General features: G+C 38.3%; 1 protein-coding gene across 3 annotated transcripts in view; it reads left to right on the forward strand.

Annotated features, from left to right (window-relative positions):
• Window positions 1–27217, forward strand: part of CCNYL1 (cyclin Y like 1) — a 38717-nt gene that overhangs the window by 3377 nt on the left and 8123 nt on the right. For 2 of the 3 annotated variants that reach the window (XR_007408883.1, XM_025441493.3), the window contains exons 2-7: window positions 9137–9211; window positions 10868–10902; window positions 16080–16180; window positions 19433–19468; window positions 22081–22132; window positions 23620–23739. Coding sequence is in view for 2 of the 3 variants with exons in the window: in XM_025441493.3 (XP_025297278.1) it covers window positions 9137–9211; window positions 10868–10902; window positions 16080–16180; window positions 19433–19468; window positions 22081–22132; window positions 23620–23739 (419 nt within the window). In the remaining variant the exon portion in view is untranslated. The remainder of the gene's footprint in view (window positions 1–9136; window positions 9212–10867; window positions 10903–16079; window positions 16181–19432; window positions 19469–22080; window positions 22133–23619; window positions 23740–27217) is intronic. The other variant, XM_025441494.3, reaches the window with a different exon arrangement.

A 27217-nucleotide genomic window follows, 5' to 3' on the forward strand; every position in this document is an offset into this window, starting at 1 on the left:
AACTCTTCATGTGCTGCTTTATAGCCTTTTGTTTTAAAGAGAAATAATTGGGACGCCTGGGCAGCTCAGCGGTTGAGCATCTGCCTTTGGCTCAGGGCATGATCCTGGAGTCTAGGGAGCCTGCTTCTCCCTCTGCCTATGTCTCTGCCTCTCTCTGTGTGTCTCATGAATAAATAAAATCTTAAAAAAATAAATAAATAAAGAGAAATAATGACCTAAAGCTCCCAGATCTGTGCTTGACACCTAGAGAGCACTCCAGGATGTATTTCCATGTAGTTGCACGTAGCTACCACATGCCTTTTAATAACTGTTTAGTATGCCACTGAATGGTTGGAGCACCATTCATCCCTTTATAGTTGGGCATCTTCTATAGTAAAACAGGACATAACCCCATTATCATGTCTTATTCTGGGTACACAGATTAAAAACTGGTGCATGTACCTCCCTTTAGAATTCAGATGATATACTTTGTCTTATGACTCAGTCATTTTGTAGGTAAAGTAATTTAACATTAAATGTCCTTATACCAAATTGAAGTGACTGTTGGGTTTTCACTTGATACTAGAATTTCTCTTTCGGATTTTTGTGATACTTGGTAGCCTGTCTTGTGTCTTTAATTCTGAGTAACTACTACTCTAAGATCTGAAATAAGAGGACTAATCAAAAGAAGCATTAGAAGAAATCTTAGAAAATACTGTAACATTGGGAGAAACTTAATTGGGTTTGGATCCACTGAAGCAGGTGTTTATTGGGCACTGTTCCAGATGTAGGACAGTGGTATACAGGACAAAGTCCCTACCCCTAAAGGCAGACAACACAGGAATAATCAAGAACCTCAGGTAGTGAGGTGCTGAAAGAAGGTGAAAAGAATGGGAGGAGGGCAGGTTTACGTGAAGTGATTTAAAAGACTACTGCTCTCAAGTGACAAGTACACAGCCCTAAAGGTGAGAAGGTGTGGGAGGATGTGGAAGAAAGAGGCTCTGTGCCCAGTTCCGCACATGGGAATATGCTAGGTACAGGCAGAGGACAGAAAGACCCAGGAGTGGCTGCAGCAAGACAGAGAGGGATGCCAAGAGGGATGTGGTGGATTTAGACCTCGTGTGCCTGTTGGGCCTTCACAAAGAATATGGATCTTAGTTTAGTTGTAATGGGAAACCATTGGAGGATTATATGCAGGAGAATGATTGTTAATTCTAGGAATAAAAAAAAAAAAAAAAAAACGACCGACCAGACTAGAGCTATTGTGTGAGAATGTATAACGTAGGCATGCATGGAAGCAAGGAGACCAGATAGAAGGCTGGTGCAGTACTTCAGGTGAGAGCCAACAGCGGATTGAACAGAAAACAACATGGGCCTAAAATATAGACTTGAAGAAATTAAGTGAATCTAAAAGGTAACAAAGATATGAATGGGCAACTCACAGAAAAGTGCAGATGACCCTCAAACATGTCTTCACTCATAGAAGAGATGCAAAATAAAACTATACTGTAGTTTGTCTCCTACTGGAAGAAGATCCATTGACACCACATTCTTTTGTGAGATTATGAAGAAACAGTTATATTCATATATTGCTGATGGAAACGCAAAATGGTTTGACCCCTTGAAGGGGAAATGGGCACAATCTCACAACATTGCAGACATTTAATCCAGAAATCCTACTTTGAGGAATTTATTATTATTATTATTATTATTATTATTATCATTAAATAATTTATTATTTATTTCCCACAAATAAGAAACCATATTCACAAAGTTTTTGTTGCACTTTTTTCAAAAACAAAGTATTAGAAATAACTCAAATGTCCAGTAAGGGGCTGGTAAAATCGGCTGGCACATCCACATAGTGGAGAGCTGTAAAGAAGAGCAAAGTCTGTCTTCACTTCTGTGAAATGATCTCCAGGATATGTTACATGAAAAAAACAAGAAGAAGGACATACAGTAATCTACATGACAGAAGCAGGAGAAATATGTATTTCCTTAAAGCAGCCAAAGTCACTGGGAGAACTTCTTACTGATTGTGTGACTATTATTCCTTTAGTGTTAGCCAAAGCACATATTTGCTTAAGGTGATATTTGGGTGTGAGTAATGAGTGGACATTTCATACACTTTCTAATGAAATGCTAAATGTTCACTTTTTGCTTTTTGAGTTCATTTGTAAAAGCTTTGTTTTGTCATTTACTGTGCTTTATACGATCCATAGATTGCTGTTGCATTTCTTTAGATCCTCACAATGTTTTGAGTTACACAGTATAAGAATTATATGTTGGGCAGCCTGGGTGGCTCAGTGGTTTAGCGCCGCCTTCAGCCCAGGGCGTGATCCTGGAGTCCCAGGATTGAGTCCCACATCGGGCTCCCTGCATGGGGCCTGCTTCTCCCTCTGCCTTTGTCTCTGTCTCTGTCTCTCTCTCTCTCTCTCAGTCTCTCATGAATAAATAAAATCTTAAAAAAAAAAAAAAAGAATTATATGTTTTTACACATGAAAAGACAGGCTGTGAGAGTTGTCCAAGATTTGAGATGATAGATCAAGGATATAAAATATACATATATGGCACATGGGAATAGAATTTATTGAATGATTCATAATGTGGGCTACTTTGGATACTTTTTTTCCTCTCATGTATTAAAATAATTAAGCTTTAGAATTAAAATATTAACATTGCACAATGTGAAACGAAATAAAGGTAACTTGCAACCTAGAAATGTTCTTAGAAATTCAACAAACTGAGCAAAAATACTTGTTAGAAGTGTATAAAGTATGAAAGAAGAAATCACTATGAAATGTCACATCTTAGTTACAGTCCCTAATCATGCGGATTTAATCATTGAGGATTAAAATAAGTCAAGACCAAGAACCAAGATAGATGCAGTTATAGAGGTGGTTTGGAAGCCAGAATTAGGAAGCAGTAAAAGGGCTCAAGCAGTAATTTGGGAGACACAGGATCATGTTGTGTGCCCTCTGATGAGCCAGGCCAGCCCAAGGCCATTGGGTGGGAATTACCTGGAAAGTGTGGATTCACAGATAAAATCATCAGTGTACATGGTAATGGTAAGACTTGAAATATTTGTGTTAATTGGCCATAAAATGAACGCAGCGTACAGTATAGGGATGGTAGCTTAGTTCAGTAAGTGCAGGAAGCCCTAAGTGAACAGGTACCTAGCAGTTGGCCCAGAAACTGCCTTCTATTTAATTGGAACATATCGAAAACAATGTTTGAAATCAGTCTCTCTGAAATATGCTCCTCTAACAGTTTCTTGGTCATTACCTTCTCCCCTTAATATTTTGACAAGGAAAAATCATTTATTGACATTTTATAGTTGCATAATTTTACACACTTAGCCTTTAATAATGCATTTCATTGGGATCCCTGGGTGGCGCAGCGGTTTGGCGCCTGCCTTTGGCCCAGGGCGCGATCCTGGAGACCCGGGATCGAATCCCATATCAGGCTCCCGGTGCATGGAGCCTGCTTCTCCCTCTGCTTGTGTCTCTGCCTCTCTCTCTCTCTGTGACTATCATAAGTAAATAAATAAAAATTAAAAAAAAAAATAAAAATAATGCATTTCATTTATTCTAAATTGCCTATATTTTCACATTTTTAACATCTGTGCATCTTATAACTGGTAGAATCTTAGTTAAGGGGAAAGAACAGTATTGGATATCATTGGTTTCACAGATTTCCTCTGTATTTATATTAAGATCCAAGTTCAAGGTTTTTTTTTTTTTTTTTTTTGAAGTCTTACTTTTCCCACATCAGCCTGTCATGCTGTCAAATTAAGTTGCAGTTTAAATTGATTTTTAAAAAGTGATGGGTCTTAAATACGATATTAATCATAACTTCTAATTGTGAACTCAGGAGTATTTCTCTTAGGTTAAAACATTCTAAGGAAGTAATTTTTGGCTAGATTCACATACAAGATGTACAGTAATTTCATGCCATCTCTAAATCACTGTGTGCTTGTGTGCACATATGCTCATGTTGGTGGGAGGTAGTAGTGCTTAATAGTTGGCAGTCTAAGGTACCTTTGTGATAGTGCGAATATGGTCGTACAGTTTATCACAGTTGTCTTAGGTTCTTGAGAAAACCGTAATGGACAGTGCAGAAATAATTTGTGTGTGCATCTGAGTTTACTATGTAATAGCTTAAATATCCATTCTATAAAATAGCAATATGGTTTTTGTCATTAGCAAAAAGTGCAAGTTACATAGAAAGTTGTCATAGGCTAGAGACAGAAGATTACTATTTTCTGAAAACCTCATGCAGACAGACATTTTAGGGTCCTAACAAGTGTAATACATACAATACACACAAGTGATAGGCAGCTCACCAAAGTGAAAATAGCATTGTTAACTATGGAGAAAATAGTAAAACTGTATAATCAGAGAAATGCAAATTAGAGACAGTGAACTTCCTCATTTACATCAGTAAGAATTTTTTCAAGTATCCAAAATTGAGGTAGGAGCTAAAACTGATACAATTGATTTTATACACTAATATAGCCCCACCTTTTTTAGAAAGCAACTTAATTAGTATTATACATGGAGTTATAACTATCTAACTTTATGGTCTAGTCAGCCCATTTTGGAGATCTTTCCTAAGGAGATAAAAAGCAAAATTATTAATATATATATATATATGTGTGTATATATATATATATATATATATATATATATATATATATATATATATATAAAGATTTTCCTCACAATATAAGTATAGGAATTTATAAGCACCTAATAACAATAGGGGATTGGCTAAGTATAGGAGTAACACTTGGTAGGCCATAAACAGTAAATATACTAGAATAGGGTAGAGACTGCGTGTCAAGAACAAAATAGGGCAGCCCCAGTGGCTCAGCGGTTTAGTGCTGCCTTCCGCCCACGGTGTGATCCTGGAGACCCAGGATCGAGTTCCATGTCGGGCTCCCTGCATGGAGTCTGCTTCTCCCTCTGCCTCTCTCTCTCTCCCTGTGTCTCTAATAAATAAATAAAATCTTAAAAAAAAAAAAAAAGAACAAAATAGGAGACAAATGGTATGCTGATTAGAGCTATTTTTTTAAAAATGTAAGAAAGTAATAGTTGTGAGTTTATGAGTAATTTTTAGACAAAGTATTGTCTCTTGAAAATTTTTGTTCATGATAAGATATTTGTTAAAGGAATGAGTAAATGACTTTTATCTGTTTGTACCTTTAATATGGTCATCAGTACTGCTGATTAACCAGGTCTCTCTCAGTTACAAATTAAAATCTAAAAAAAAATTTTTTTAAAGATTTTATTTATTTATTTGAAAGAGACGGCACAAGTGGACAGAGACAGAGGGAGAAGGAGCCTCCTTCCTGAGCAGGCAGCCTGTTGTGGGGCTTGATCCCAGGACCTCGGGATCATGACCTGAGCCGAAGGCAGAGGTCAAAATATTGAAACAACTGAACCAAAATATTGACTTCTATAACCAGAGTTCATGGAGTGAATTGGGTACTACTTGACCCAGAAATTAGTCTGTCTCCGTTCTTCTCTCCTCTGTTGATATATCCTAGAAAGGCTTCCCTCCCCACCCACCCACATGATGGCAAAGGAAGGGAAGCCTGGGGTAGCTCCAGACTAGCTAAGAATCCACAAGCCCTGCTTTTCTTTCTTTCTTTCTTTCTTTCCTTTTTCTTCTTCTTCTTTCTTCTTTCTTCTTTCTTCTCCTCCTCCTCCTCCTTCTTTCTTCTTTCTTCCTTCTTTCTTCTCCTCCTCCTCCTCCTCCTTCTTTCTTCTTTCTTCCTTCCTTTTCTTCTTCTTCTTCTTCTTCTTCTTCTTCTTCTTCTTCTTCTTCTTCTTCTTCTTCTTCCTTCTTCTTCCTTCTTCCTTCTTCTTCCTTCTTCTTCCTTCTTCTTCCTTCTTCTTCCTTCTTCTTCTTTCTTCTTTCTTCCTTCTTTCTTCTATTTAGGGGATCCCTGGGTGGCTCAGCGGTTTAGCGCCTGCCTTCAGCCCAGGGCATGATCCTGGGGTCCCAGGATTGAGTCCTGCATTGGGATCCCCACATGGAGCCTGCTCTCTCTGCCTGTGTCTCTGCCTCTTCCCCCCTCTCTCTCTCTCTCTCATGAATAAATCTTTAAAAAAAAAGATTTGATTTATTCATTTAGAGAGAAAGAAAGCATGAGCAGGAAGAAGGGTAGAGGAGAGAGAATCTCAAGCAGACTCCACGCTGAGCATGGAGCCCAATATCATGAGCCCTCTCTCAAGACCCTGAGATCATGACCTGAGCTGAAACCAAGAGTTGGATGCTTAACCGACTGAGCCACCCAGGCGCCCCAGCTCTGCCTTTCTCAGTCAGTGGTTCTTGGGAAGTCCCAAGGCAGCAGTGGCCAGCCCAGCTTTGGGCATGTGCTACCCTAGAACCCCTATTGGTGTAGGGGAAGTGCCAGTTTCCTTCTTGTCACTGAGCTAATTTTGCTTTTTTCCTGCATGTTGCTATTTCTTTTATCTAAGGCCTCTACTATTTAGATCCATAGTAGCACATATTGGTTTGGGGGGGGGGGAGAGAGAGAGAGAGAGAGAGAGAGTGTGTGTGTGTGTGTGTGTGTGTGTGTGTGTAGCCTGCTCCCCTTTGAGTCTGGCACTTATTTTTCCTGGATTTCTGATTGAAAAGTTTTAATTAACTTCTTTTGTGCCATAGGCACTGATTCATAATATGTTTACTTCTGCAAACATTTCTGCTTATTTTTTAGATTCATAAGTAGTATATTTGCTTGCTTTTCAGTAAGAAGTTGGTCATGAACTCCTTAGGAAGCCTTAGGTTAGAGGCAGCTGTGAAAATCTTTGTCACTTTGAGCACAGCTGAATTCATTTATTTTCCAAATAGCTAACATTGTCTCATTTTTCAAATATGTGAAAAAAATTTAATTTTTATGGTCCTTTTACATAAAAATGTTGAATAGAATAGTTTCTCCAAAAGCAGTCTAACAAACTTCAAATTCAGAGAAGGAATTTCCATGAAGAACAAAGCTATGTTTAGCTATGTAAATTTCTAGTGCTGGCAGTACCATTAAAATGGATGGTTCAGATTCCTGTTAAACCAGGAAGTCCCAAATGATGTTTGGGAAAGATTCTAACTATTTTACTTGGAGGAAAAAAGGATTCTATGTAGATAAATTTGTGAGATGCTAGATTACACTGAATTCACTATAAGACTGATTAGTTTTTAATATATCAGTGGACATTTTGATTCTCTAAAATCCAGGGATAGTATTTTCCATGGGACTGCCAAACACCCCTTTTAAAAACAGAACAGTTATGTGGTTTGGGAAATACTAGACTTAACCATTATTCTGTCAGTATCTTGGTCTGGTTTCTTACAAGATTGGCTAAGTTCTTGGAGTGCGCATTGGTGAGGAGTGTCATAAGGAGGTTTATTTATTTATTTTTTTTTGTAAGAATTTTGAGTGGATCTTCCAAAGGTTGCAATATGAAAGTCATTTGTTTGATAGAAGTATCAGGCTGTCTTGTCAAACACAATGAAGTAACCCAAAAATACATTTCAGAGCTCATAGAACTTTAAAAGAACAAAGATAATGTGCAACCAGACAAAAACCTATTTCTGCATTTCCTATTTCTTGCTCAGATTGTCACTAAGTGTCTTGAGAAGATGCAGGGATCATTTTGTTTGGAATCTTAGACACACCAGAGGGTTTTTTTGTTTGTTTTTAAATGACAACTTTAGGCTACCCAGGTGGCTCAATGGTATAATGCCGCCTTCAGCCCAGGGCGTGATCCTGGAGACCCTGGTCCCGCGTCGGGCTCTCTGCATGGAGCCTGCTTCTCCCTCTGCCTATATCTCTGCCTCTCTCTCATGAATAAATAAAATCTTTAAAAAAAAAAAGACAACTTTAATATTCCATATGGTGGCGAACCATGTTTTATCAAAATTCAAGTACCTGTTTTGTATTTTTGTGTACTTAGAGAATTTTCCCACCTTGGTGCAAGGTGGAGTACAGGCAGACATTCCTTTAAATAGGTAAAGGACAAAATTTCTTACAAGTAGCCCCATGGTCTGCTCCAGAAAGTACTCTTATTGAAGCCCCAAATTAATCAGGCAGCATGGATGGAAAAAGTAGGAGTTTAGCTTTGGAAATTGAGGGCAAAAGTTAAAAATTACTTACTAGGATGGAAGTGCACCTGTAGATTAAAAACCTTGAACTTTTATACAATTTGCTTGAATCTGTCATGATGGATAGCCCCCCACATAAACCACAGCTAACTAAATGAGTTCATTTGTTGAATGGAGTTAGGATTAGCTATTTGATTGTCTTAAGAACATTTGCTTGCCAAAAGCAGCTTGTTTGGTTTTGGCATATTTGATACATTGAGCTGGTATCTGACAGTAATTAGCCACAGCAGAACTTGCTTCTTGAGACTGCTTCTAGAATATGCTAGTAATATCAGCTTAAAGGAAGATGGTGATGGGATTTTTAATTGATAAGTAGGAAGGGGAAAGCACATACATAATTCCATCTAAAAGTTGCATATAAAAAAAAAAAAAAGTTGCATATAGGGCAGCCCGGGTGGCCCAGCGGGTATAGTGCCGCCTTCCCCCCGGGGTGTGGTCCTGGAGTCCCAGGATCAAGTCCCGTGTCGGGCTCCCTGCATGGAGCCTGCTTCTCCCTCTGCCTGTGTCTCTCATGAATAAATAAATAAAATCTTTAAAAAATAAAAAAAATAAAAGTTGCATATATTATTTAGGCGCAAGTTTTATTATTTAGCCTGGTTTTATTTTGCATATGTGGAGAGATTCTACAATTTTGGAGTTTCCAGTATAATTTTTATATTGTTGTCTTTACTAAAATTAAAATTGACTTTTTATCTTTACTAAAAACTTTCTCCAAGACTGCTAGGTGATTAAAATTGATGTGTAGGGGCAGCCCTGGTGGCTCAGGTTTAGCACCGCCTTCAGCCCTGGGGTGTGATCCCTGCATGGAGCCTGCTTCTCCTTCTGCCTGTGTCTCTGCCCCTCCTTCTCTCCCTCCTTCCCTCCCTCCCTCTCTCTCTCTGTGTTTCTCATAAATAAATAAAATCTTTAAAAAAAATTGACGTGTAGCTATTTTTAAAATCATGCATTTTTCTACTCAAGTTGACACCTTTTTCTCTTTTTTCCTATACAGACTTAGCTTTGGAATCAAACCCTTCTGACCATCCAAGGGCAAGCACAATTTTCCTGAGCAAATCTCAAACGGATGGTAAGACAGTATTTTTTTCCTCAGAAAAAGATTGAAAACGGTTTTTGTTTTATTATAGAGAGTCCCTAGAAGAACTCCTACATTGTTTTGAATGTTTCACTTTTTCATATAGTCATATCTTATTGCAGTATGTGATGATATACTTTAGTTACTGATTTAGTGAGCAGATATGCGGGAGACTGCTTACATATTTTGCCCACCTCTATCAACACAGTTGTGACCACATGATTTAGACATGGTCTGATTTTCCATACTACCTTGTCCTTTTCCCCTTGCTCCAGAGAACACAGGTTTTAAAGATGAGTGATAGGATTTAGGCCGCAGTTAGGTTTTCATTTAACAAATCAAAAAAAAAAAAAATTCCATTGTTCATTCATGGGGATTCATTTTACACCATGCTCAACCAAGCTCGTCTCACATCCGCATTTTTTCTACTCAGAACTTGAGCTATTCAAAATTTTCTCATTCTGATGTAGTGATGTGCCAGGATACATGGGAACAAACATGCCCTGTGGCATTTCCTAGAAGGTTAGCTTCAACAAGGGAGACCAGTATAAATTGCCTGTGTCCTTGATTTAGAATGAGAATCAGAACTGTAGGATTTAGCACTCCTGCTTGCCTGCTTATTTTTCTTAATGTTATATTAAATTCTTTTTTATTTGAACTAAAAAGGTATACATGACCAAGTTTTTCAGTTGATGAAGACAGCAGGAATATAAAAAGCAAGGGTTCCATGATATTTGAAATATGCAGCACAATAAAAAATGGGGGGTTTTAACCTGCATTTTCATAGTGTATGTACATAGCCTGACTTAAACAGATCACTTCTGGTTAGGATTGCTAGATATCCTCATTTCAGAAAATGGGCTGCCCACATGTAGACAGTGTAGAGACCGTGAAAGCAAAGCTATCTCCTCTTTGTCCTCAGTCATAAGCAATGTGTACCTATGCTGTCACCACCCCCCCCCCCCCCATTAAAGGAGGCAGTGTGGGAAACAGTGGGGTCCAAGACCCTCATGGGAGCTTTTATTATTCTTCTGATCTTTAAGGCAACGTGATTTTGTGTGCCGTAGATATATTCAGTTAGGTTAGCATGCTCATTAAAATATAAATTTAAGATAGATAGCTTCCAATTGTGTAATACCCATTTATTTTTTTTAGTAACACATTTTAGTAGATCACCAGTAAGTGTTTCAGGATGCTTCCAGGACACTGATGCATCTAGAGATTAGTGCCTGGCCAGAAACTGGTTCTTAGAGCTGTCAGATTCTGATAATTAAAGTAAGTTGTATATGAATATAGAATTAGAAAATACTGTATAGTGGTTCAGATATTCAACAGGTAAACATTTTTAATAAATTTTTCACCTGGCCTCATTTGCTTTGTCCTTTTCTTTTGTACCTCGGGAGCCTTTTGCTTGTACCTAACAAAGAATACCTGTTTTTGTTAGGTCAAAAAATAAAACTAAGTTTTTAGATTTTACTTTATAGGATTCATCTTGGTAGGTGATTTAAATTATAAATTTTGTTTGGAAATTTAAAAAATGGAATTTCATCTCATTTTGTGCGTTGGTAATCCGTCAGATAAGTCGCAACTACTTTAACTTTTCTGTGGCATTTGTATCAGAATTGATCAGTTAATTTTTTTTATTCTTAGTGCGAGAAAAGAGGAAGAGCAACCATTTAAACCATGTAAGTAAACAGTTGAAAAGTTAAGTAAGAAATTAATAGTTTGAATTAAAAGTTATGTCTGCCATTATTTCTCAAAAATATAATGGATCCAATACTGTGAGCACTGTTAGGACATCTTTTTATAGATTTCCTAAATCTCTTCTAGTCTCCTCATTTTGTCACATGTACTCAGGAAGTCTTTGGCTTTAGTAGTGCCCATTTTTTAAGGGGTCTGACATTTAACTTATTTCAGTAACATGGGTATCGTGTAAGTTCTGCCTTCGATTTTTTTGCTTTAATTTTTTATTTTTTAGCCAAAGTAACAAAAATATAATACCTAAGTTAATCTTTAGCACTGTCTGTCTACTTCCTGTAGTGCCAGGTGAAAGCTTAGCTTCATCACTCCTTATTTCCCAGCCTCTGTTCAACCTGTATCAGGTTTTAATTAACTTAGAATCAATGTTTATGTTGTTATGACTGTGCAAATAATGTTCCCTGCTGTGCCATAGTTCTCTGCCTATGGCAGAGCCTCTGCTGAGCCTTCTCCTGTATACGCTCCATTCTTTTTCTTAAATATTTCTGAAACCCGAGCACTTCTGCACTTCTCCAGGATAATCCATCCCCCATTTTCCTAGCCAACATGATCTCAGCCAAATGCCATTAAATAGTTCCCTGGCGGGTCTTCCCGCTTTCACATTCTTCGTTTTTTTTGTGGAATTAGTTTCCTGATGATATGCACTCGCCTATTTTCTAACAGCAAATTTTCCCCCCAAATGTGGTAACATTTGTCACATGTCCATCAAAAATATTTTTCGTTTACTAAAACACATCTGTTCCATTTTTTTTCTTGGAGATAGGCTTTTGTCATTCTACTTCAGTAGACTAGACTGGTTTTCAGTAGGCTGGCTCTGTGTTTGTTTTCCTGGGATATCTCCTTGAAGTTATCTGAGATCTCACATAACTGCTGTCTCGTGTCAGATCCCCTATGTCCTAGATTCTGTGTTTCCCTTTGTCTTGTTATATGCCCTTGTTTTAATGGAGCACATTTTTCTGGGAATGGGCAGAAGTTTTTAGAGATCTAGCTTCTCCAAAACTCCTGCTCTTTGATAAAGTAGAGAATTCTAGGTTGAAATTAATTTTTGTAGTTCTGCAGACATCTCTGTATTCTCATTTACAGTGTTGCTCATAAATCTGTTGACATTGTGTGATACATTGTACGTTACCCATTTTAGTCATTGTTCCCCCATCCCTTCTTTCTCTGCAACCTTCTAGCATCTTCTCAATGTCTGAGATTCTGAAATTTCATAATATGGCTTGATATGGAGCTTTTCATTTTATTGGGGCCAGTAAGTCTGCAGACCATCTCTCCTTCTAGTGAATTTTTTAGTGTCTTTTTGTTTTTGTTCTGGTATTTCTGTTATTCAGATGTTGTACCTCTTAGATGGTCTCCAGTTTTCCTGCACAGATCTCTGATTTTTTTCCCCTTCTGCTTTCCATTTTGTGTTTTTGTTCTACGTTTTGGGGACTTCTTTGACTTTATGTTCTAACACATCTCTATTTAATACTGAGTTTTCTCTATCTTATTTTTAATTTATTGAGTTTTCTTATAGTCTGTCATTCTTTATAGTATCTATTTTTCACCAGTGCCATTTACATCTTAGAGTTTTTAAGAATTTTTAAAGTTTTTATGTGATTCTTAATTTTATCATTCCCATCGATTCTTTTCCCATTTTGATCTCTTTTGTTGGAGTCTTCTCTCAAATGTGTCATGATCCCTGCCTGTGTCTAAGGTCTCATTGGAAGAACCACAGGTGAGCAGGGCATGTTAAATGATGGGCCTCACCGCGGGCATTTGGGGGCTGACTCTCTGAATTCTGAGCCTGCCTGAGGTTCTGTAAGACAAACTGGCTTTCTCGTTCCTGTCCCAGTCTCTGTAGGCATCCAGCTTGTGCTGTCTCTTCTGCTGTGTCAGTTGCCACTCCTTTGTCTAGTTTTTTCACCTTTCAAACATTAAAAAAGCACCTGCTATTTATATCCTATGTTGAGTATAACTCTGAAAGGAGGGGGAGAGGAAATAGATTTGTGATGAGTCCACCATGTCTTCAACTCAGAATGTGTTTTGAAAGTGTAAATCTAAATTCCACTTATGAGTAAGATCATATGATAATTGTCTTTCTCTGATTGACTTGAGTTTAAAGTGTTTATTCAATTTAATTACTGTTATTAATTCAGACAGTATTTTCAGTTATACCTGTAATTAGCATATTGCACTTTTCTACTAAGGCCTTGATTAAGAATTCAAACCATGCATCCTGTCATATTGTCCCGTTAATGTGCAACATGGATGAAGCAGTTTTCATTAATGCATAGTGTTAGAAATTTCTAAGTTGTCTTAGGAAAAAGAACTTGTCCTGTGAAAATGGGAGACACAAAAGTGAGCTTTAGCAGTAGGCACAATGGGCAAGCCCATGGGGGGGGGGGGGGCAGGATTTCAACAGATGTTTGACCTTTGATGGTAAGATTTGGGTTGTGATTTCCCCACAGATGTCTATGTATGATTATTTTCTAGTTTTTGCCATTGAACCATAAGTCTGTGAAATAACCCCTTACGTTTGTGTTAAAGATTGTAAAAGTCCATCTATTCTGTTAGTGCTGAATGAGTGAATATAAATACTGCTTTTGTCCCTGTCTATCCTAGTAACCAACTGAAATAATATCTATGAACACCAAACTGCCAATACTGTGTTTGCTATTTGATGTTTTTTGTTTTTGTTTTTTTAGTATTTGCATTTTATAACCCTGTGTTTGTCAGTGTAGTTTATCGAGACTGTGAAAGCTGGCAATCCTAAGCCTTTAACCATAAAAGACAATTGTCTTAAAATTTCAGCTAATTTTAAGCTAATAAATAATTACAGCTGATGTATCTAGGCTTTGCCCAGAGACTTAATTCTGCTGCCCTCTAGCTGAATGCTAGGTATTACTGAATACTGAGAAGTAGGCCTGGACTGATGAGAAGTGTTGAATGTTTCTTTGGTTGGATCTAGCCAGTAATAGACTTAAGTTGCTGATTCACTAGCCCCATCCCCCCATATATGGCTGTGAGATCACATCTAGTTAAAATTTTTTAATGTTTCACACTAATATTTTCAAAGACAAGCTAATATATATTCATAATAGAAAAAAATTCAAGGGAGGAAAGTGGGAGCAAATAATTTAGAACTCTACCAACTAGTCTATATTTTGGTGTGTTTTCTTCCTATTCTTTTTATGACTCCCCAGAATTTACTTTTATTATGATGTAATATATACCATATACACCTTACTAGTAGTGGGCTGAAAAGAAAACTTTCTTCCATTTAGAGCAAAAGTATTTAAATTAGTTAACCTTCATTTTTCATGCTGTATTTGAGAGTATTAAAATAACATATTAACTGAATAGCTTAAGGAGCATAATAACAGTTCTAGATGGAGTTGAACATTTCTGGCTTGAAGGAGAATTTAGTGATTCTTTTCAAAAATAAAATGTCTGGAACTTTTTGTTAATAAGAGGTAAATGGCTTTGCAGGAAAATATCTGAAATAAGCAGAATGGTGTTTTTATATACCTCGTGGATATTTCTGATTATTGGCTACTGGCAGTTTTTAAATGCTCTATATCTTAAAAAGTATCAACTAGATTTTTTCCTTGCCCCATCTGTCATGTATAGGAGGGGGATGCTGACAGGAGAGTGTGACAGCACGGCAAATGCGATTTTATATTAATAGGAAGAAGGAAGGCTCATCTGAATTAGTAAAAAATAGAAACAAAAAAAACAACAAAACCAAGCATTAAATTGTTGATATTCTTTGGTATTGAATGCTGCTATTATTTTTAACTACTTAGAGTGACTGGAATTTGTATATTGGTCTTACATTAAGGAAGAGAATTATCTTAACATAGTTTAGGCTATTTCAGTATTTGTTGGTATATACTCAGGCTCTTCACAGATAAATGGATACTTCTAAAGTGTTTTAAAGATGGTTTATTCTATGGAGGGTCTCCAGAAGTTCATTGTCACCTCTCTGACAACATTGCAGATAAATTTTCACTAATTTGTAGTAAGATTTACCTTCCAATTGTAATTGATTTTAAATAATTTATCAGACACTTATTGAACTCTTAATTTGTCCCAGATTCTGTGTTCAGTAGTAGCTGGAGGTAGGAGGAGTAAGAGTCTTCCCTTCCCTGGAGTTTACTTTCTTATGAGGGGAACACCCTGCAAGCAATTGATAGCACTAACTAGTGGCAGATTAGAAGTATGAGCATACAGAAAAAGGAGAAGTTTTGTGATGTGGCTGCTGGCAAAGGTATCCTGGAGGTCAATGGGGTCAAGCTTGCTGGGACAGACAAGGAGGAAGAAAAAGGCATTGTAGGCAAAGAAACCAGCATGAGTGAGGCAGGAACTTGAGATGAGTGTCAAGTAACTTACAGAATAGAATTAATAAAAATTTTAAATGAATGGAGAGTACTCTGAGGTTATCACTTGAGTAATGTGATGGCAGTCTTATTTAAACATAAGGTTAAAGTTAAGTTCTCATAAGCTAGTTTATCTATTTTTTGGATGTGAGACTCTTAAAGGAATGCTCTCTTGTCCACCAGATAAGGAAACTGAGGCCCGGAGAGACCTATGGCCCTCTTGCTTATTAGTGATAGAGCAAACCCTGGCACAAATAGCCTCTGACTCAAGAACATTTGATTCATCACCCTGTCTCCTGAACTGATACATTTATTATGGGCTTTCATTTTCTGCAACAAAATGTTCTTGCACCAGTATTATATAAGGCATTACATTTTATTGTAGTAAATGAATAGTAGAAATAGAAAATAGCTGCTCTTCATTACTTTAGAAAAAAACACTGAAATCTTATTGTAAGCTTCTTAAATTATTATAAAGGGAATTTATAATAGGTGCTTGCCAGACTTGGTAATAGATAATTTATCAAGGGCAGTAGTTTATAACCCATTCCTTAAATCTCATGTGGGAGGTTAGAGTATCCACTGGGTTTCCCATAGAGCTGCACATGATAGCACACTCAAGCAGTTCATGAAGTATAAGAAAAATCTTAATGCTTTATCGTTTGACATTTTAACCGAGGAAAAAACACACTTTATAGGTTTAACTTACTGTGACATTTTCTTCTATTTCCCTTCCCCTTCAGGTATCTCCAGGGCAGCTTACTAAAAAGTATAGCTCATGCTCAACAATATTTCTAGATGACAGCACAGTCAGCCAACCTAATCTTAGAACCACAATAAAATGGTGAGTACAACTAGGTTGCCAAGGGCTGAGTGACAGACCCCCTCATGCTAAAACCATCCTAGCCATACTTGGTCATTTCAGTCATTTGATTGTCCTTTTAAATGATCAGGTTTAAGAAACTGGTGTCAATTTTATATTACTTTCAAGAACTTAAATTCTGTGACTCTTTAATTTCCATTTTAATCTTAGAGTGCATGGTGGAAGGGAAAGCCAGCTAGCAAATAAGTCCCAGAAAAAGTACACTTCTTACTTATTAATACATTTCTGTTGAACATAATGAGGAGGAGAGGTGCTTTTTATTGGCTGTTTCTAGAAAAAAGCATTTCTTTATGAATTATAGGCCTAAAACAATGTGCATTACTTTGGATGCTACTCTTGAAAGAAGGAGTAGTTTGCCCCCTACTGGCACCAGAGAGTATCTGCATTTAAATTTGATTGGATTTTTGTCAGATTTTCCCCATCGTGCATATTTTTTTCCTGCACTATTTCTGTATGAAAGTTAACTTCTCCTTTCTCTCTCCCGAAGAGGGGGAAAATATACCAAACCAATCTTAAGGAACAGATTCTTTTTTTTTTTTTAATTTTTTTTTTTTTAAGATTTTATTTATTCATGAGAGGGAGAGAGAGGCAGAGACACAGGCAGAGGGAGAAGCAGGCTCCACGCAGGGAGCCTGACGTGGGATTCGATCCTGGGTCTTCAGGATCAGGCCCTGGGCTGAAGGCGGCGCTAAACCGCTGAGCCACCTGGGCTGCCCAAGGAACAGATTCTTATGCTTAATTTCTTTATGGATGAAATTTTGCTTAACTGAAAATTATAAGTTAATAGATTATTTAATTTTTATTTTATGTATGTGTATAGATATAGGAATATATCTCCAGAACACTATGTCAGTCCATATATAAGAAAACTACAGCAGAGAACAATGAAAGAAATAGTTTTGGAAACATAGCTGTGGTCAGGTTTATACTTCAGCAAACACGAACAGTGTTGTGATGATGGAAACTATTCCTTAATTTCCGGGAGCACCTTATAATCCACAATTGGAGTTGCACTTTCAGAACAGTCTTAAGATGAACCTTTCAAGTTTATTTAAGAGAGGGAGAAAAAACAGACCTGGACATGCAGAGCTTCTGGACTTCGAGATTGGGCCAAAGAACATTATTAACATCTCTTTGGGACATGAATGTCGACTTTCCAGAACACTACTTCAAAATATTAATATCCTCATCTTTAATTTTATTTTCAGTCTTGAAAACAATTAGGTTATAAACTTAATTTTACTTCTAATGCACCAGCTTTGTCAGCTAATTAAATTATCAGTAGCTTTTACTTTAATTAAAAACCACAAGTTCACAATCATATTAATGTAACTTTCTCCTTTGTAACAGTAGTTGAGATCAAATTGTGTTTCAGCAAAAACCGAGCCCCAAAAGTCTAAAATCCTAAGTTTTGGCACCTAGCAAGTAATCACTGAATGCTTTTACTCAGCCAAGACACTAAATCCATGTGTTTTTTTAAAAAAACAAAAACAAAAAAACTCTACTTTGGCTAGAGTTTTTGAATTCAAAAGATTCTGAATGTTTTACTATAATTCAAAAGTGGTTTTAAAGATTAACCTTGCTCAAACAAGTAGGTTTCATGCTTGTTTTTCCCAGCTTCGTCTAATTTGTGAAAGTACAATAAACAATTTGCTCTCATTAAGTTTTAAAAATAATTTAGTATATTTATTGATAAAATAAAGGTTTACTGAGAAAATAGGGCAAATTGGCTTTTAGGAATGATTCTGAAAAATGTTTACGTTGGAGGTAGCACATTGTTCTCAGTGTGGGGGAGCTTATTAGAATCATTTATGCAACATTTTCCAAAAATCTCTATTTTAAAATACATATATTTCCTCCTCTCCTACCACACTCTCACAAGCCTTTTGATAGGCGGAGGAAGGATATGAGACATAATTATATGTACGAAAGTATCCGGGATGACTCATTCATTCCCAGATTTTGTTGCACATTGCAGTCACCTGGAGAACTTTAAAAGCCTTTCTGATGCCCACGTTATATCCAGTGTTGGTTAAGTCAGCACATCTGGAGGTGGAAGCCAAGCAGTTTTTGAAGCTCCTCAGGTGATCTAGCATGCAGCCAAGCTTGGAGAACCACTGCCTGGTTAGAGTGTAGGAGAAAGAGAACTGCTTCTGACCATTGGTGGGACCTTGGGCAAGTCATTTTTAAGCCTTGGTTCCTTATGTGTAAAATGGGTTGTTTGTTTAAATGCTATCTAAGATTTAGTGGTCCTTTTCATCATAGAACTTGGATTCTGTGATTTTAAAATAAAATTAAAGATTGAAACTGTTTGAAGCACTATAGAAGTATCCATCTTCGATGCTAATAGCATTAGAGGCCTTTTTCGAAAGTGCTCATGTTCTATAGACCTAGCTATAAAATTCAGATTTGCCTTCCCTCGATTGTTTTGAGCTTCATTGTAGATACTGAGGGCAAAGGGAAGCATTTAACTTAACTAGGAGAACGCCTTTGTTGCCTAGTACAAAACATCTGTGAATAACTTAAGAATATAGTAACTTAGAGTGTATCTGTTCATTAATATTTTATTTAAACTATTTTGAAAATACCTGTCATTAAATATTATTCTGTGTAGTATTATGCTGCCTTGTTAGCACTGCTTATTTCGGGATAGCTAGACCTACTATTGTTTTTGTGGGTTCTTATATTTTCTATTAAATTTTCTAATTATGATTTTAAATTATTTTATTTGATATGAAACACTTTAATTATTTTCTTTTATGGAAATAATGGAAAGTGGGCGGGTTGATGGATAGTAAATTAAATCAGTTGAAATGCAAGGCCTAACCTTTTTTCTCTTTTTTTTAATACAAAAATTACTGTATGGCTTAAATTTAAGCGTGTGTACAAACAATAAAGCTTATCTAGGAGGAGGAAACATTTTGTGGGTAGAAGGACAAATGACAGGGAAAATGTATAATAATTTATATATAACTGTGGACCAAAACAGATCTTCTAACAGCGTATAATCTAGCAGTTTGGTAATCCTTTTTTTTGCCAAAAGCCAAAGAACTGAAACAAGAGGGAAAGCGCACATACGAACTGTTCTGAATAAGAGGATTTCAGGGCGCCTGGGCCCCTGGAAGGATCCTGACTCTCCCCCAACCCCCTTTAAAAAAAGTCTTCATGGGTAACATAACATCAATTGTTACAATTTTCTTTTTCCTTTCACAGTGTGACCTTAGCAATATATTACCACATAAAGAACAGGTGAGCTCTTTTAAAATCTGTCTTTTTATTCCAGCTAATTAATTTGTAAGATATCAAGTTAAGTGTTAGGTAACAATATAGGTATTATTAAACTTATATAGTGCTTTTATTACATTACTGAAGACCCAAAGAGTATTTGTTGGTGGTGGTTTATACTGCTATTTACCATATTAGAAATTAAATTTCAGTATTTAAAAATTAAATCTACTGTATGTTAGAACAGGGTTTATATGTGGCACTATTGAAATTTTGAGCTAGGTAGTTCTTTGTTGTGGGAGGTCATGTGCATTCTAGGATAGTTAGCAGTACCCATGGCTTCTACTCACTAAATGTCAGTAGCACGTCTCCTTCCCTCCACACTGTGTCTCCAGATAACCCTGGGGAACAGAATCTCCACTGATTGGAAACCCCAGTGGTAACATAAATTTTTTTTTTAATTAAGTAACTGTTCCAAAATAAAAGGTTGAGTGAAAAGTATATCATTGATTTACAGTTTTACAAATCTCTTTACTACCTGGCTTCATAGAAGACAGGTCATTTTCATATCCTGTCCTCAGTGATCGGTTTTGAAGAAACTATATGGAGTAGACTCAGCCTCACTCAGATATGTAGTTGGAAAAAGGTGTACTTTTAAAGGGTTCAGATAATTGTGGATATTCTATGATACTTTACTAAAAGTCCACAAGTGCTAATTTCTTAAATCATAATGGAATTTTAAAGCATAACAGTGAACTTGTACTCTAATGGAACCCATTGATCTATCTTGCACACTGATTGGATCTTTTACCTGTATGTGGTTTTATTTATTTTTTTAAAGATTTTATTTATTCATGAGAGAAACGGAGAGAGAGAGAGGGAGACAGAGACACAGGCAGAGGGAGAAGCAGGCTCCTTGCAGGAAGCCCGACATGGGACTCAATCCTGGGTCTCCTGGATGACGCCCTGGGCTGAAGGCGGCGCTAAACCGCTGAGCCACTGCCCTGTATGTGGTTTTATAATATGAATCAGTCAGTTGGAAAGTGCTAGTTCAGGTTTCTTCATACAGTGTCAAAAAAATCACTTTTGTTAGTATCACCACCCGTCTTATCAGAAGAGTCTTTAAGTATTGAGAAACTGTCAAACTCACAATAGATGAAGGTCATAGTAAAAGGTACAAATTTTCCAAAATCCTGATTTTTCTTTTAGCTTGATAGCCTGGATTTTATCATTGGCAACAAATATTTAAGTTATTTTTCTTGAAGTTTCAGGCTCACTTTGTTCATTTTTTAAAAAAGATTTTTTAGGTTTAATTTTAAGTAAACTCTATACTCAACATAGGGCTTGAACTCATGACCCCAAGATCAAGAGTCACATGCTCTACCCACTGAGTCAGCCAGGCACCCCTCACTTTGTTCATTTTTAAGAGAATGACCGTCAGTTGTACTTTAAAAATAAAGATTGGCGCTCTGTGAAAAAAAAGTGGCTTGTTCAGCTCACAGCTAAGTCACACATGCTTCTCCTTTAACTGTCTTTCAGCATGCAGAAGTGTTTGGTATATACTTTCTACTTATTCAGAGTACTAGAAGGATAGAGGTTTAATAACACTGTTAAATCTTACTGCTTTATCAAGGATGTTCTTAAAGCAGAATATTTTTTCAACTGCAAGTGGCAGTGAAGACTAGAATGACTAGGTACAGCTGGCACCACTGCCTTGATTCATGCTAAGAAACAAGTAGTTTTACTCCCTTTTATTTTTTATATAGTCACTGCAAATGTCAGAAGTATATAAGCAAGTAACGTCATTAGTATTCCTATAAAAACATTTTTTACTTCATGGGCCCCTGAAAAGGGGAGCCCTAGAGGCCTGCAGACCACACCTGGAGAACCAGTGTCTAAATGGGCAGAACAGGGAAGCCTGGGTGGCTCAGTGGTTGAGCATCTGCCTTCAGCTCAGGGTGTGATCCTGGAGTCCCAGGATCAAGTCCCACACTGGGCTCCCTGCAGGGAGCTGCTTCTCCCTCTGCCTCTGCCTCTATCTCTCTCTGTGTCTCTCATGAATAAGTAAATAAAATCTTAAAAAAATAAAAATGAGCAGAACATGTTAGTGTGATCTTTTAAGTGGAAAGACTGATCTATTTTAAAATTTAAAAAAATTACATTTTTAACTCAGCCTATTTAAGAGAAACAAGAAATACGTGATAACATGTAGAGAACTACAGAGAAAAAAAGGGAGAAAACATGAATTTCATAATCACATTTATTAAATTCTAGAGACTTTATTGCCCACCACTACTGCTTTATAAAATAAATATTTGTGTATATTCCATTGTGGGGTTAGAATAGTGAAAATATATTTGGTTTACTAGCATTACCTGCTAGGGAAAGTCTGTATTCTTAAAGTCCGCTCTGGCTTGGCTGGTCACTGTAGAAGAGATTTCACAGTGGGATCCCACTCCCACAGTGGGATCCACTCAGTGGTGAGGAATCCCTCCCTCTTAATGCAAAAGAATTTGTAAAATGGTTTGCTTTGTTGAAGGTTAAGCTTCTTCCACTCCCCTTTCTACTCCCAGCAGATATTTACTAAGATGTTAATTCCTGAAATAATTTTTTAAACGCATGTTTTTATTTTATAGAGATGCAAATAGATCTTTGGATATTTTTGATGAGAGATCACATCCACTCACAGTAAGTATCAGTTTTACCACTCACAGTGTCAGTTTCATTAAGTTGTATTTTTCTCTCATGCAGTTGTCTTTATTTCATGCTGATTTGATTTGAAATTAATTACTAGGAGAAAATTACTCCAGCTTGAAGTAAAAAATCATCTTAAGTCTTCTTCTCTAACCCATGTTGTATCTAATCATTTTACAAGGGAATGTTGCATAGGGGATATGACAGAGTAAGAACTGAGTTGCAGCTTTGTAGAATTAGTGAGCTAAAGTGAGTAAATGAAAAAAAAAAAATTGAGTAAATGTCCCCAGATAACAGAAAGTATATCTTTTCAAAAGATAATTTTCAGAAACCACAAACAATATAAGTATTTGCAAATAAACCTAACATATGTTGTAATCTCTGTGAAGAAAATTAGAAAACAACTTAAATTTTAAATCCTTTAAAATAGCAATTTTAAAATTTGCTTCCTTAGGTGCTCTACAGACACATGTGACTGGTGACTATTGCATAGGTCAGCACGGTCTTTTTTTTTTTTTTTCCAATTTTTTTTTTTTATGTATTTATGATAGTCACAGAGAGAGAGAGAGAGAGAGGCAGAGACACAGGCAGAGGGAGAAGCAGGCTCCATGCACTGGGAGCCCGATGTGGGATTCGATCCCGGGTCTCCAGAATCGCGCCCTGGGCCAAAGGCAGGCGCCAAACCGCTGCGCCACCCAGAGATCCCAGGTCAGCACAGTCTTAATGGTTACAGGAAACTGAAAAAAGATTTTTTAAAATATTTATTTCACATGTACACACACACAAGTGTGGGAGGGACAGAGGGAAATGAAGAGAATCTCAAGCAGACTCCTCACTGAGCTTGGAGTCTGATGTGAGGTCTCCATCTCACAACCCCGAGATCCTGACCTGAGCCAAAACCAAGAGCCAAAACCAACTGAGGCACCTCAAAAATGTTTTTTCAAAGTTGATTGCAGAGAAGTGTAACGTGGTGATCAACCAGACTCTTGAGCCTAAAAATAACTTACGTTTGGATAGAATTCTGGGAGGGGGAAGTTAGAAAGGAATATATATATACGTTTTCTGAGGTCATGCCTATATTTTTCTTTAACAGATGGTAGTGTTGAATTGCTATGGTATATTATGATCCCATTGTTTATATTTTTTTTTAAAATTTTTTTTATTTATTTATGATAGTCACACAGAGAGAGAGAGAGAGAGAGAGAGGCAGAGACATAGGCAGAAGGAGAAGCAGGCTCCATGCACCGGGAGCCCGACGTGGGATTCGATCCCGGGTCTCCAGGATCGCGCCCTGGGCCAAAGGCAGGCGCCAAACCGCTGCGCCACCCAGGGATCCCCCATTGTTTATATTTAAAAGACATGTCATCCAATCAAAATCATCTTACGGGGCATGTGGGCCCGAGTATAAAGACTACTGTGTTACGGGCACTTAAGTATTTTTCTTTAGTGGATACTTAAACTGCATTTTTTTCTTCTTTCAGCGAGAAAAGGTTCCGGAGGAATACTTTAAGCATGATCCTGAACACAAATTTATTTACAGATTTGTTCGTACTCTTTTCAGTGCTGCACAGCTAACAGCTGAATGTGCAATAGTAACTTTGGTAAGCTGCTACTTTCTTCTGTTTCTGTCTTATGCCTAGGGTATGGTCCAGCTTTCACATAGAAGTATGTTCCTGAAATGGTCATCAGAAGTTTATTAAGAGAAACCTATCAAAAGTAAAATACACACATTCGAGTTTAATAATGTACTCCTTATTCTTCAAAACATTGCTATTGCTTTTTCATCATAAAACAATTGCTATTAAAGGCAGCAGGAGAGATTTCTGGTTTCTCCGACCATACCTCAGCACACAAATGTACACACAGTGCACACAGGTATACCCATAGGAGGTGTGCTGGGGGGCTAGGGATAGGGTAGGTAGGCAGTTACAAAACCATCTGGTCCACAGGCGGAGACTCCTTTGATATAGCCCTAAGCTGAGTCCCAGATTATCCCTGTATTCCCCAGACAATTCTAACATGTGTCCTGATTGAGAACTATTGCCTTAAATTCTCTGTGCCTTGCTTGATGCATGTTAATCCACCCCTGCTGTCCTCTTGTGCCTGCCTTGAATCTGCCCAGGAATATAGTGCCAGAAGTACTTGGAAAGGCTTTGCTAGTTAGCCTGCTAAGCTATAGCCATATAGGGACCTTCATGTTATCCATACAGAATTCCTGTGGTAAGATTTTATCATTTGAAAAATAAATCCTATTTAAGTGGGAGGCAGCTGGGATTATTTTTACTCCTGCCTATAGCACACCCAGAGAGGAAGTTAACTGCATGGTCTAGAGGGAAAGAATACTTAGGTCAGCGCCTGTACTCCTTTAGTATCCAGCTAGAATTTAGGATTGGGGATTTGTGCTTTTGAGTAGAGACCCATCAGTGGGTGCTCGGGCCGTGTCTTTGAACTACAGACCATTTGGAGTGCTTAGCCCATGCTGGAGGGAGGCAAGAGTCATACTCCCCTATGGACCAAAAGGTGATGCCAGAAGGGAGAGCAGCTGGGTTGGAAGAGGGGGAATTCTTTGTAGACAGGTTAAGCATGACATACTCATGAGACAGAGTGACACTGTCTAGTCATCACTTGAATATGTGGAACTGAGCATGAATCCAAGCTAGAGAGAGGTAGGGAATTAACTAGTAGCTGTTCAAATGCAGAGAAAAGGATAGAATAAAAAGTGGATAGAAGCTAGATCTGTAAGGACAAACAGCACTTAGGGGACAAGTTGTCAGAGGAGAGGCTAGAGTGGTAGGAACCAGGAGGGAATAATAAAAGAGATGCCAAGACGGAGAGGTTCAAGGAGAGAGTGGTGAAAAGGCCAAATGCTGCCAAGCAGTTGCCCGTTCCATACCCACTGAGTACCTAGTCTGTGTCACTATTCTGAGTCTTGGGGACAGAGGAGAAAACAAGTGGAATAAAGTTCTTGCCTTTATATAGCTTATATCCCAGCGAGGAAGAGATGAGTTGTTTTTTTGTTTGTTTTTTCAAATGAGCGTTACCTGAATATTTCAGGTAGTGGTTAAATCCTGAGAAGAGAAGGCAGCATGAAGGGGCAAAGTGGTTAGAGGGGCGCACCAGTTGGAGATAGCATGATCAGGACAGGAGGGTAACACCCAAACCATGACCCACATGATGAAGATATGAGCTCTGGCCTTATAGGCAGAGGGGACAAGGGCAAGATGGAGATGGGAACATGTCTTGTGTTTTCATGGAACAGCGAAGTGGCCAGTGGTCAGATGAAGAACGGGAGGAACAACATGGGAGATGAGGTTCCAGAAGGGCAGTGCCATATCTTCCTGGGCCCGGTAGCTCACAGGCCTAGGAAGATGGGAAACTTGTTTGATGAGAAACCTCTGGCAGACCTTGAGCAGGGGTATGAAGTGCTCTTAAGAGGCTGTCCTGGCTGCTCTGGGGACAATAGACTGTAGTGGGAGTCAGAGCAGAGGACGAGAGGTAAGGAGGCAGTGACCGTGCTACAGCTGTGAAGTGACAAATAGAAATCAGTCAAATCACTGATGAAGGTAGAGGTAACAAAAATTGCCGATGGGTTGGAACAGGATTAAGTCAGATGGAGGCCAAGGCCTTAAGTCAGGGGCTAGGCCAGTAGCAGTGCCCTTTAGGTTACCAGGGAAGACTTGAGTGCAGAGTTGGGGTGAAGGCCCCTGGGGAGTCTAGCGGCAGGCGGCGGGCTACCAGGAGATGAGAAGCCAGCATGGGGCATTTTCTGTGAGCAAAACAAGAGGAGGGGGGCCGTGGGCAATATAAATACATTCATATTGGGGAAAATCTCTGGCAGAGAAGGAAAAAACTTTTCAAAAAGACATTGTGCGAACAGTTCTGCACAGGTGAAAGAAGAGTTACTTCAGTGAGAAGGAAATCTCATTCCTACTGACACAGGAGAGCCAGGGGGTAAATGAGGTTGGGGGATTCCAAGTTTGCCAGTAACGATGATAGGAAGTTGAGAGATTGCCAGTGTTATAGAAGTGCTTTCCCAGAAAGTACGGAGTTGAGCCTTGTAGGGAAGTTTGTGAGTTTTAGGGGAATGGGAGCAGAATTTCACTAAGAACATACAGTGTTCTAAGAACCATTTGTTTTGAAAACAGTCGAGTTTGGAGAATATGGGCAAATCTGACTGGCAGTCTGACAACCTTCAGATGATAAACACTCTAAAATTGGACTTTTCTTCTTGTCAAATGGCATATATACTCTTCTGCAGAGCACCCTTTGAAGTAACAACAAATCAGGGCTTACCTCTGTAATCTTCCCTCAGCTGTTAACTCCGCCCAGGTCTCTCTAGAGCAGACTTTTGAAACAGGGGAAAGAAATCCAGGGGAGTCCTCTCACGGCAGGTTTAGAGGAGTCCCAGGGTTGCAGAACCTGGCAGGTCTCTAGCACTTTAAAAGCGGCAGAATTGACTAAGCTGAAGGTTACATAAGACAGAAACAAATTATTGTGAAATGATAATGGAGATGTGAAGATGAGGAAATAAGAGGAGGACTAGCCTTTGCACGGATGTTCCTTTAAAAGACACCAGATATTAGAGGAATAATTGACAGGAATACTGCAAGACCGGCCTCAAGCACACCTGTTTGAACTTCCTGTCCTGCTGCACCACACGGCAGCCACTGGGAGGCTCTCTTGACCACCAGTTTTTATCTTCGGGCTTGTGCCGCAGAAGGACTCCTTGCTGTGGAAGGGGGAAGGCAAACGTGCTCCTAGGACCCGGGGTTTTACGTATTCTGGTCATCTGGAAGATGACCAATGATCATGTGACAACCAGCCAGGTAGGGTACCGTGCTCGGGGCAGGCACTCGGGTTCATTGAACAGCTTGAATCTGTAATCAGTTGTACTGAATCCATTCCCTTTATGAATGGGAAGGTTAACAACCCAGTGCCTGTGCTCAGGATGCCCTTCACCGAGATATCCATTCATTGCCGTGACCAAGGCTAGGAATTCACATGGGCAGAGTAGGCAACAGAAGTATCCGACCCACGGCTGTGACCTGGCCGCTGGCTTTGGCTGGCGGAGCCAGGTCT

Source organism: Canis lupus, chromosome 37 (genome assembly GCF_003254725.2).
Source record: "Canis lupus dingo isolate Sandy chromosome 37, ASM325472v2, whole genome shotgun sequence".
NCBI classification, from domain to species: Eukaryota; Metazoa; Chordata; class Mammalia; order Carnivora; family Canidae; genus Canis; species Canis lupus.